Below are 12129 nucleotides of genomic sequence, written 5' to 3'. Positions count from 1 at the left end.
CCTTTATTTTCATTGTGATTGGGTTGGCACGGAGTGTTTTCCTGGTCAGACCCAGGTGTTGTTCTGCAGGACGTTTGGCAGTGGCCCAGCAGCTGCTGTGGTTGCTCTCAGGGGCCAGGTGGAGGATGATGTGAGCCCGTGTTCCCTTGGAGCAGGAGCAGCTCACCAGCCTCGTGGACCTGATGGTGAATGTGGTGCTTGAGCACCCAGATTTGGGTGTAGGGCTGAGTTGGGTTGGAAGGGTCTGATCCCTCTCTCAAAGCAGGATGACCATCAGAGCCCTTTGTCCAATCAAGGTGTGAGTTTATCTTTAGGATGGAGGTCTTGTTGATCCTCTGGGTCCATGGTGCAGAGATTGGTGTTAAAATAATGATATAAAATTAATCTAATACTAATGTCTAGCCACAATCCCTTGCTGCAACCTGTGTGTGTTGCCTCCTGTCCTTTTCTTGTGAACCTCTGATATTCCCTCCTCTCTAATCTCTCCTGAGGTAGTTGAGGTCAAAATTTAGGTTTCATCCTTCTTCAGCTATCTCTCCTTGAAGTTAAAGGAACCTCACTCCTACCTCTCCTTGTACATAGATGATGTGGTTGACTCTCCTCTATTTTTTCCTTCTATTTCCTCAATTATTTGCCAGAAATTGTAACTGACCTTGCTGCCATGGAAATGGGTATTCAGCTCAGGGGCTTCCAACAGCAGGAGGACGTGGAGCTGCCAGAGCAAGTCCAGAGGAGGTCACAGAGCTGCTGCAGGGCTGGAGCTTCCCTACCACTGAGCCAGGCTGGCAGAGCTGGGAATGTTCCCCTGGAGAAGGGAAGGCTCCAGGCAGAGCTCAGAGCCCCTGGCAGGGCCTGCAGGGGCTCCAGGAGAGCTGCAGAGGGACTGGGGACAAGGGATGGAGGGACAGGAGCCAGGGAATGGCTCCCACTGCCAGAGGGCAGAGATGGATGGGATATTGGGAACTGGGAATTGTTCCCTGGGAGGGTGTGAGGCCCTGGCACAGGGTGGCTGCCCCTGGATCCCTGGCAGTGCCCAAGGCCAGGCTGGACACTGGGGCTGGGAGCAGCCTGGGGCAGTGGGAGGTGTCTTTGCCATGGCAGGGTGGGATGATCCTTAAGGTCCTTTCCACCTTAAACTGTTCCATGATCCTTCGATAGCCACAGTCATGTAAGAACTGAGGAGGTTTTTGGGCAAAGCCCCTGATCTGGAGGCTTCTGCAGACAGACAAGCTTCCCTGTGCTGGTGCTGCAGCTGCTTCTGCTTTCTGCACCAAGGGGGAAAGATTTCAAGGAAGATTGTAATGTGAGGGGCTGCCAGCTCTATAATGAATCTATAGTCTAGGCTTTTTTCGTACATGTTGTTGCAATGGGTTTGTTTCCTTAAAAGTCCGTGTTTGGGAGTCATCCTGCTTCATTTAAGACAATAAATTTCAGATGTCTCCTTATATTCTCCTCCCTCCTTTTTTATTTTTTGCTATTGTTTTATTTTTAGTCTCCTGTAACTGCTATTTTTAGTTTGTTTAGTTTTACTCTTGTAGTTCTGAGTTTGAATGAGGTGCATGGACTGGTTTTTAGTAGCAGAGAAATGTTGCCATTTTGTGTATGTGTGTGTCCAGATGTATCAATGTATTTAAAAATAAGGATAATTTGTTTGCATTGGATTTTGATGGATTGAAAGCTGATTTTTCAGTATGATCTTTATCCTTTTACTCCTCCATGAGCTCTACTCTGTATTTTCACCCTTTCCTTTCGTGACTCTCAATTATACCCTTTTTCTGCTTAGTAGAGCTTCTCATGCTTTGATCTCTAACAGGTTGTGTCTCTGGAGGAAATGAGGAATATGCCAGTATTGTGATACTCACATAGCAAATCCAAGAAAAATAATAGAGGAGGTGCCCTTTGTTTTAAATTATGATAGTGAAGAAGTTGGGTCTCCTGGACATAATTGTGAACTTCCATACTTGAAATGAGCCTCCATGATGAGTGGGAGAGAGGCTTTGGACAAGAGGATGGAGTGACAGGACAAGGAAGAAGTGACAGCCTTCAGAGAGTAGGGCTAGATGGGATGTTGGGCAGGAATTGTTCCATGGGAGGTGCCCAAGGCCAGGTTGGACACTGGGGCTTGGAGCACCCTGGGATAGTGGAAGGTGTTCCTGCCCATAGCAGGAGGTAGAACAGGAGGATTTTTAAAGTTTCTCCAGCTCAGGCCATTCTATGTTTCATTGATTTCTGATACTCTTTTACTTTCTGCCATTGACTTCAGCAGTCCAGGAAATAGATGTTATTTCTGTCCAAAGCAGAGGTTTGCCTCTCCCTGGGTGTCACTGGGCAGCTGAGCTGAGTAGGAGTGTTTATTTGCTTTGGAGTAGGGATGGTTGCAAAACGTTTTGAAACCTTATGAAAGGAAATAAAAGCAGTGTGTTGTGAAACATGCTAATCTTGGCCAAGTTGAGTTGCTCAGAGATTCTGGATCATAATTTAAAGGAAGTTTTGCATAATCTTTTATCATTCTGATTCTGCCTATTGGATTCTTTTTCGTGGCAGATGTAAATTCTGATGTGCTTCTGTTTATTCCATATGATGCTGGGAGCAGGTTGATTTATTCACTGTTTCTGAGGTTCAACCTTTCAGGCTCTGACTGTTCCTGCTGTGTTGTGTTCTCTTCATGGCTTTCTCTGAAAGAAATTAAAATGCCCTATCCCTGGAAATTTTCAAGGCCAGGCTGGGTGGGACTTGCAGCAGCCTGGTCTGGTGGAAAGTGTCCCTGCCCATGGCAGGGGCTTGGCCTAGATGACCTTTAAGGTCCCTTCCAACCCAGACAATTCTGTGATTAAGTTTCCTTAGAGTGTTTCAAATTTGTGTAGGAGGCATAACATCCTCTTTAGTTATTTACACATGAATCACCAGAAAAAGATGGAAATAGGGAATATCTGGGATGCAAGCATTGTTATGGAGGTACTTGTGTTCTGGTCAAACAAACCCCAAATCTGAGATTTCTTTGAGAACACAAAGAATTGTCAAGGATAGTCCTTTTATTAGGAAAGATTATTGAGGGGATTTTTTGTCTTGCCTTCCACTTACTTTGCCCTGTAATATCAGTGATAAGTGCTGAAGAAGAAACCAGACAAAAGCAATTTTTTTCTTGTCCCTGAGCTGCAGTTTGCCTCACCCAAATAATTTTCAAATGTTCGTTTTCCTGTGGTGGAGATGTACTGTCCTACAGTGTCCATTACAAGGGAATAGTTATGAACCAAACAAGAAGTTTGTTAGGCTTTTTGTTCTTAGGTTTTGTGAGAGATGGTCTTTTGGGAGAGATAAACTTCAGAAGTCTCAAACATTGAGAATGAAATAAAGCACCCCTTCCAGAGAGATGAAAAGGGAATTAATTTTGCTGTTTAATCCCTTACCATTGAGAAGTGAATGAGCAGCGGGGGGAAATTTGGCTTTCTCATAATGAAATATTTCTTGAAATGTGTATCAGCAGATGTGCTGGAGTTGCTTAGCCAAAACATGGGATCAGGTTCCAGTGATTTTTATGGTGTGTTGGTAAAATGAAGGACATCTTTTTTGTCCACCATAAGATTTGTTGTGCAGTTTTCAGTGTGATCCTGATGTAGGTAGCTTGTTCATCTGCTGGTTTTGGTGCACATACCCCCAGATCTGTAGTAGAAAGGATTGCTGAGGGTCTGTTCTGTTCTTGGAGCACACCATTGTATTGTACCATGGGGACAGAAAAGTTCAGGTCACAGCAAGTGCTTCCCAGGTGGTATTAGTGCGTGCTGTGGATAGCTGAGAGTGATTTCCTTGAGCAGGTAAACTCCTTTACTCTGTCCTAGGAAACTCTCTTCAACTGCATTAGCTTTCTATTCTAAATAGATGTGAAAAAAGGAAAGTTCTTCTCGGGGGAAAATTCTTTCCATCATTGCTTTTTGCCTGCTGGTGGCCCTGGGCTCTGGGGAGTGGCCGGGTGGGGGCCAGGCTGGGCTGATTGGAGCTGCCCCGGCTCCCTGCCCCACACGCTCTGCTCTGCCCCTCGAGCCCCTGCTGGTCACAGAGCTTCGACTTTGCCTTGGGAAGCAGGAGTGAGGCTGGGCAGAGGTGGATCTGTACAGGGAAATAGCAGCTGACTGTGAGCAGGGGGTGCTGGACAACATACTGTGCATGGATAAAGGCTTTTAAAAACATAAATTCAATAGACTTTAAATTTGTGCCCATGTTGATGGCTTTTGTATGAGGGAGGAATCAACTTTTAATTTTTTGGTTTTGTCAAGCTTCTGTTAAATGAAAAATAAACATTCCCTCTCAGATACAAAGTATTTAGTGTCATAGGTAAATAGGTAGTAATTACTTTTTTCAAAGCTCATTTTAGTTTGTCAGTTTGTTCCAATTATTTTGACAAACCTTTATATAAATCTGTAGTGTGTCTGCAATACTGTAGATAGTCTTGCCCACCATCTTTGCTTCTCTCAGCTAGTCCTGGAAAACTAAAAGGCTGGAGGATCTCAGAGAACCTGGAAAGGTGAGAGAAACAGCCAAAGGCATCCAGAAGTGTGAAGCAAAGAATGAGGTGGGAGTTGAGAGTGTGACAGGCTGCTATGATAGAAAGGACAACAAACATGAATGTGATGAGTCAGGTAGAGCTTATAAAAGAAGAGATGATGAGAAGATATGGGGCAGTTGGAATGCCTGAGGGATGAGATGGCATCCAGAAGGACCTGGGCATCACCAAGGACTGGCACTGTAGGGATCTCATGAGATACAACAGGGTCAAGTGCAAGGTCCTGCATCAGATGGGAGCAATTCCGATTATGAGAAGTGAGTGGGGGATGAAGGGATGGACAGCAGCCTTGGAGGGGAGGACTTGGTGATGTTGGTGGGTAAGAAACTGGACACGCCCAGTGAGCTGGGACACAGGACGCCCCCCGTGCCTGGGCTGATCCCCAGGGAGGGGGGACTCTGTCCCTGTGCCCCTCCCTCAGGTGAGAGCCCACCTGCAGAGCTGCCCCAGCCCTGGGGCCAACAGCAGGAGGACGTGGAGCTGCTGCAGAGAGCCCAGAGGAGGCCCCGGAGCTGCTGCAGGGCTGGAGCCCCTCTGCTCTGGAGCCAGGCTGGCAGGGCTGGGAATGTTCCCCTGGAGAAGGGAAGGCTCCAGGCAGAGCTCAGAGCCCCTGGCAGGGCCTGCAGGGGCTCCAGGAGAGCTGCAGAGGGACTGGGGACAAGGCCTGCAGGGACAGGAGCCAGGGAATGGCTCCCACTGGGAAAGGGGAGATTGGGCTGGGATCTTGGCAAGGAATTGCTGGCTGGGAGGGTGGGCAGGGGCTGGGCTGGAATTCCCAGATTTGCTGTGGCTGCCCCTGGATCCCTGGAGGTGTCCAAGGCCAGGCTGGACACTGGGGCTGGGAGCAGCCTGGGATAGCAGAAGGTGTCTTTGCCATGGCAGGGGTTGAACAGGATGAGTTTTAAGTCTCTGGTTTAAGCCTCTAATGCAAACCAGTCTGTGATTCCATGGCTGACTGTTCGTATTTCTCATAGAAAAAGAACCCAAAAGGCAGCAAGTCAAAAATGAGTAGAATAATCCTTTTTCTGCTGTTGTGGAATTAAATTGTTAACAGCACTGCTGCAGATTTTTCAGGTGAAAAGGATACGAATGATTAAGAAATGAATTGGGTAGAAGCATGGCAGAGTGGTTTATTTTACTGTACTGGCTTGAGTGCATTCTCCAGGCCTAAGCATCTGAACTGGGTGTCTGGAAGGTGGATTACACTTTGCCACAATGCTCTGTACTTGCTTGGTTTGTCACAACCTTTCCCAATCATTTTTGTAGCCCACAGTCAGGAGGAGATCTGAGCTCAGCAGACCTTTAGTTTGACTTCGTAATACAGATTTTATTTTGGGACACATTAATTTCTGTTTCCAAAGGGGCCACCTTGTTTTATGAATGGGACCTGCTTAATTCTTTGCTGAGTGACAAGGGAGGGAAAGGTTTTTGATAGGGATATCTAAAATTCTAGTTAGCTTCAGTCTTTCTCAGGTTAAATACTTCCAACATACATTTATTTATGATTCCACAAATTCATTATATTTCAAATAATGGAAATACATCGAGTTTCAATTATTTTATTGAAATTCAATTATTTTATTGAAAGTACTGGTGCATTTACTCTTGTTGCTTTGCTGCCTTCTATTTCACTTCTAATATTGTTCTTTTACTTTTCCAGTGGTCTTATTGTTCCTGAGAAGGACAGCAATGAAACAGTACCTGAAGTTGTAGCTACTTCTGGATATGCTCTTCTACATTTCTTCAGTGATGCTGCCTATAATCTCACAGGGTTTAACATCACCTATAAGTAAGTGGCACCACTCCACAGTGATGCTGCAGGTTGAGCAAAAGGAGTTTTCCCCTTTTCTTACTTTTGTCTTGAAATAAGCAGTTGCCATTGAAGTGTGTAATTATGAGCAGACACCTGAAATTAGATTTTAATCTTTATTATACCCTTGCAACAGCCAATAAGTGGCATGTGCTCAATGTTACAACTTGTCAGTTGTGTGGATGAATGTTTGCTCCAAAAGGCATCTTACTATTTATTTTTTGTTATTGGATCAATTTGATTCTGTCTGAGCAACAGGAATTGATATGTTTTGTGCATGTCTGTGCTCCTGAGTGCTCTGCAGATACTCTAGCACAAACACACTTTTCCATCAGCCAGCATTTCACTTGAGACACTGGGCTGTACATGCTCTTGAGGGTCCTCATCCTCAGGATTTGCTTTCTTATTCAGTCCCTGGATTGAATCCCTTCATCTGGCTTCTTTTTATTCTGGATTGGTTTTATATTCGTTCATGTTCTAAACAGATGGGTGCTTTCTGTTCACTGACATGTATTTAGTCCTCATTGATGAGCTTTTTAAAAGTAATTCTTGTATGCTCCCTAATTCATCAACTGCTTTTAGAAAGGTTTTGTCTTGAGGTAAATGTGTGGACATACTCACAGAGATGGAAGGTTTTGCTTCTGCAGGGATCATGAGCTTTGGATTTTTTTTGCTCATACAGATGCAAGTTATGTTTGTGCCACACTGGGAGATTTAATTTGGGAATAATCTGCAGGAAGTCTCACCTCTTTCAAAAAAACAGCTGGAAAAGCTTCAGTCTTGACTGACTTCTTGCAAAAATTGACTTTCTCTTAAAATGAGAAGCTTAGTTTTTGAATATCAAGTCTCAGTACTTTCATCCTCAGTAAGAACACAAATATGTGCTGAATAACCCACATAATAGTGAATTTTTTTAAAAACAGGGGGCATCCAGCACCCCTTGAAAGCTTCAGAAGAAGATCAGGAGTGTATGCAAAGTTAGTGGGATCAGAGGAGCTGAAGAGGCAGTGATTTCCAAATCTGATTGCATAAACCAGGACTCCATCTACTGCCAGCTGTTGGATTTGCACCATTGCAATAAAATATTGTCTTCAAGAACAATATTCCTTTAATTTGTCACTTTCTTCATCATTTCAGACAATTTTCAAGTGCTGTTTTGTGTTCTGGTTCTTAGGTTTGCTTGTAACATTTTTCCAGCAAGTAGATTGAATGAAACATAGCAGTCTTCATAGTTGTCACTGAGTGTAGGTAGTAGTTCTCTCAGCACTTGTGAAATTGCCTTGGAGCCAGTGACAGTGAGAATATGGGTACTAATTCCCATCTGTGAATTATTCTGGTTGATACACCAGCAAATACTGGAGTCTGGAAAATATTATGTTCTCAAAATTTGGACCTTTACCAAGGTTATATCTGGTTTTGCCTCAGCTACGTTGCAGATATTATAAAATCAGAAATTATTTAAACTAGGCACGTCTTTGGCTTGGTTTTCATCTCCAGTTGTTCTCTTGGTAAGCAGATCCCAGAATAGCACCTAATTGTGAACAGTTTGAGTATAAATTGCGCAGACACCACAGCAGCCTTACACTCTGATGAAAGTTCTCACTTACTGTTGGGTGTTTTAAGGCAAGTCATTTGCCTTACAAATGGCTAAAAATCATATTGATCATTTTCTCAGAGGAGCTGCGAGTTTAACTTGTGAAATGAAGCAGTTTTTAGGAATAGAGTACAGATCTTTACAGGTGCATCACACCAGGTAGCAGATGACTCTCTCTTGGTTTGTAATGATTTGTATTCATTTTCTTCAGCATCACTCTTGCCTTTGTTAATAATTCTTGGGAATCTCTTTCCTTCCTGACGAGCTGCCTTGTGCTTTTCCCCAGTTTCAATATGTGTCCCAATAACTGCTCTGGCCAGGGGGAGTGCAGGCTCAACAGCAGCAGCCTGGCCCCCCAGTGTGAGTGTGCCGAGCGCTGGAAGGGAGAGGCCTGTGACATTCCCTACTGCCCGGGGAACTGCGGCGCTCCGGAGCGGGGCCACTGCAGCCTCAACGGCTCCAGAGCCTGCGTGTGCTCTGCAGGCTGGCAAGGTGAGTCTCCTGCTGGGCACACAGAGCTCTGGGGATGCATTTTCTGTATATGGAGCTGGCACTTTACTGGGAGGACGTGGGAATGTTCTGCATGACAGCATTAGCATTTTGACTAGGAACAGAGTACCTGCTTTTTAAAGTTAAAAGACCACACTTCATGTGGATGGATGGATGGATGGATGGATGGATGGATGGATGGATGGATGGATGGATATGCTGGAGAGGAGGACACAGAGAAGCTCCAAGGGCTGCAGCCTCTCAGCTCTGGAGGCAGTTTGGGAGAGCTGGGGGTGTGGGGAAGAGAAGGCTCCAGGGAGACTTCAGAGCCACTTCCAGTGCCCAGAGGGCCTCCATGAGAGCTGGAGAAGGATGTTGGACAAGGGCCTGGAATGCCAGGACAAAGGGGAATGACTTTAAATTGAAACTAGGCTGGTTTACATTAGATATAAGGAAGAAGTTTTTTACAGTGAGTGTGATGACACCCTGGCACAGGGTGCCCAGAGTAGCTCTGGCTACCCCTGGATCCCTGGCAGTGTCCAAGGCCAGGTTGGACACTGGGACTTGGGGCACCCTCTGGAAGGTGTCCCTGCCACAGCAGGGGGGTGGAAGGGGATCTTTCCAATCCATCTCAGTCTGTGATTCTGTGGTTTTTAACAAATGCTTTTAAAAGCAACCATCCAAAGAGGGACTAACCTGTGGTGTACAGGCATCCCTTCAGGTCTCATTCCTATGCCCCTGAAGCAAATTTGAGCCTGGTTGCCATAGCTGACCCGTTTGAACATGTCAAATGCCTCATTCTCATGTGCAGCTGAGCTGATCAGCCACGGCCAACTTGGCAGTGATCTGGCCCGAACATAGATGTTTGCTTTGCCAAGACCTACTGATATGTAAGAATTAGTCCCATATTAAATGCAACCAGCTACAGCACTAGCAGGAGTTTGACCTCCAGCTGCAATACAGGCTTTGGAAAAAACCCATTTTTAAACCTTCTTTTCCCAGGTCCTGGCTGTTCAATTCCTCTTCCTGCAAACCAGTCGTTTTGGGAACGGGAAGAATACACTCTTCCAAAACTTGCCAGAGCATCTCACAAAGCCGTCATCCATGACAATAAAATGTGGATTGTTGGAGGCTATGTCTTCAATCATTCTGACTCTCAGAAGGTTTTAGCGTGAGTATAAACCCAGATAATAAAAACTAAAGATAGGAACTTAGATTTGAGAGTTATTTTTAGAAAATGCCACCTGACGTGCTTTGCTTTGGTCTGTGCTTCATCTCTGAGGGAAAACAGCCATAATAAAAACTCAGGCTCATGTTTGAGATGGGGGAAAATCTTGCTAAGGGGTGCTAATTTTGGAAAAGAAAAGCATAAAGTTCCTGATGTTCAGGGAGCTTTTGATTCATCTGTGTCTGTCAGCATTTAACTATTCTCTGTATATTTCTGGGCCAGCTCTTAAATTATATCTAGCCTCATATTCAAAGAGGGTCATTTTGCTTCAGTGTTTTTTAGCCCTTCTCTATGTTGTGTTTGTGTCACTTGAGTTTTTGGCTCCTTAATTAACACCTACTGATGACTCTGGATGGTTATCCACAGTGGATGGGACACCAGACAGGGAGTGGTATTAGGATGAGGGCATTTATGCAATTGTTTGAGGAGATGTAACAGTAACTAAAATATAAAGTAATAATAATTTACTTCATGGAAATAGTCCATTTAAAAAACCCCAGCTTTTGTATTGTATTAGGGCAGATCTAGGCAAAAGCTGGACTTTTTTCCAGAGATACTCGTGTACCTTACTTTGATGGACCTAAGTGAGAGCTGTGTATTCTGCACTCACATCCGGAGGTAATAGTTCTTATAGGGGAAGAGGAGCTGAAAACACACATTTAAATGTAGAGCAGTTGCTAGTTGCACCCACAATTTACTCCTCCAAAGTCACACCTTGTTTTTTAATAGGATACCCTATGACTTTGTTGAATGCTTTCTCAGAGATGATTTTATCTCACAAGGCCCTTAGCTTGGCAAATATAGTGCCTTATTTTAAATGAAAAGCCACAAGCCATTTTCAGGGCAGAGGGTTTATGTTATTTTTAGCATGAATAGCAAAGACATAATTAAATAGTGCTTTTTAAGTGCTGGCAGAGTTTTTCTAATCAAATAGTTGCAAATTACCTAAGTTTAGTGTAAAGTTTTCCTACTTTTTTGAGGGAGAGGTGGTGTGGGTTGTCACAGCTAGCTCTTGGGTTTGTATGGAAAAGAAAACAGGGCAAAGGAGATCAACCTGTGGATGTTGAGTAACAGAGCAGGTTCAACTGTTTTTTTTTAACCCATAAGTAGTTTGTATGAGCTTTGTGCATGCTGAAATCATGGCAGGATTTATTATTTCAGTAAATAATTATATCTAACATACTATATTGGTAAATAATTTTCCCCAAATCTTAGAAAGGACAAACAATCATATTCTCAGCGTTAATACCTATTCCTTGGAAAGTAATTCAGTTTTAATTATACAGGTATGATCTCATTTCTGAAGAGTGGCTTCCACTGAACAGCTCTGTGAACTCAGTAGAGATGAGATATGGTCATTCATTGGCGTTGCACAAGGTAAGTTCAGTGCTCCAGACTCACTTCCCAGCTGATTTCCCTTCTTTTCTCCTGCTTCCCACTCCTTATCCCACGTCAGCCTTGCTTTGGGAGAAGTGTTCCTCATTCAGAGGCTTGTCCCTGCTCAGCCCAGGCTGTGCCCTTGTGCTCCAGGGAATCCTTGGGTGGCTCTCCTGGGAAGTTTGCAGTGTCTCTGCCTGTGTGCTCCTTCTTTGCCCTTTTTCCAGAGATTTTGAAGATGATTTTTTGAGGCCAGTGAGTCCATTATTTCCTTCTTACTGTCTGTGCTGACAAGAATGCCTGAGGCTGAGTTTGCTGGAGTTCCCCAGCTGCCTTTTATGTAGATCACATGAATATTTTTATGAGCTCTGTTGTCCAAGACACCAAAGCAGTGCTGGGGGATTACGGATTTTTGTTACTTGCTCTGCAAATAAATTTGTGAATCTAATCTTCCAGCATCTGACACAGCAAGTGGATTTGACAGTTTTTACCTCCTTTCTCACTTGTGTGCCTTGCTGTAAGTGCAGACCATATGAGAGCAGGATAGCAAAGTCTGTGGAAAGGAAATGAGGTGATCTTTTATTGATTTTTGGGTTTGTAATGTTGTTAAGCTCAAACAGTGCAGGCCAGGGCAAAGCTTAATCATAAGTACTCAAAAAACTCCTCACTGTCATTCACAAACAGAGCACTTGAAGAACCTCAAAGCATGGAAATTCATCATGGAATCACAAAATGATTTGGGCTGGAAGGGAGCTTAAAGATCATCTAGTCCCAGTCCCCTGCTGCAGGCAGAGACCTCCCACTGTCCCAGGCTGCTCCCAGACCCAATGTGCAGCCTGGCCTTGGGCACTGCCAGGGATCCAGGGGCAGCCCCAGCTGCTCTGGGCACCTGTGCCAGGGCCTCACACCCTCCTGGGGACAATTCCTAACTCCCAATATCCCATCCATCCCTGCCCTCTGGCAGTGGGATCCAATCCCTGTGTCCTGTCCCTCCATCCCTTCTCCCCAGTCCCTTTCCAAGGGAGTTTATTAGGTAATTTCAGACCAGTAGCTCCAGTGCTTCCCAAACAGCA

At 44.6% G+C, this 12129-nt stretch overlaps 1 protein-coding gene across 1 annotated transcript in view; it reads left to right on the top strand.

Annotated features, from left to right (window-relative positions):
- The window catches only part of ATRN (attractin), a 147682-nt gene that overhangs the window by 41899 nt on the left and 93654 nt on the right, over positions 1-12129 (top strand). Inside the window, exons 4-7 of the mRNA XM_059470115.1 lie at positions 6219-6347; positions 8249-8454; positions 9454-9622; positions 10966-11056. Of these exons, the coding sequence (XP_059326098.1) occupies positions 6219-6347; positions 8249-8454; positions 9454-9622; positions 10966-11056 (595 nt within the window). The remainder of the gene's footprint in view (positions 1-6218; positions 6348-8248; positions 8455-9453; positions 9623-10965; positions 11057-12129) is intronic.

Source organism: Ammospiza nelsoni, chromosome 4, assembly GCF_027579445.1.
Source record: "Ammospiza nelsoni isolate bAmmNel1 chromosome 4, bAmmNel1.pri, whole genome shotgun sequence".
NCBI lineage: Eukaryota > Metazoa > Chordata > Aves > Passeriformes > Passerellidae > Ammospiza > Ammospiza nelsoni.
The sequence above is the reverse complement of the archived record's forward strand: the minus strand, read 5'-3'. Positions and strand labels throughout refer to the sequence as shown.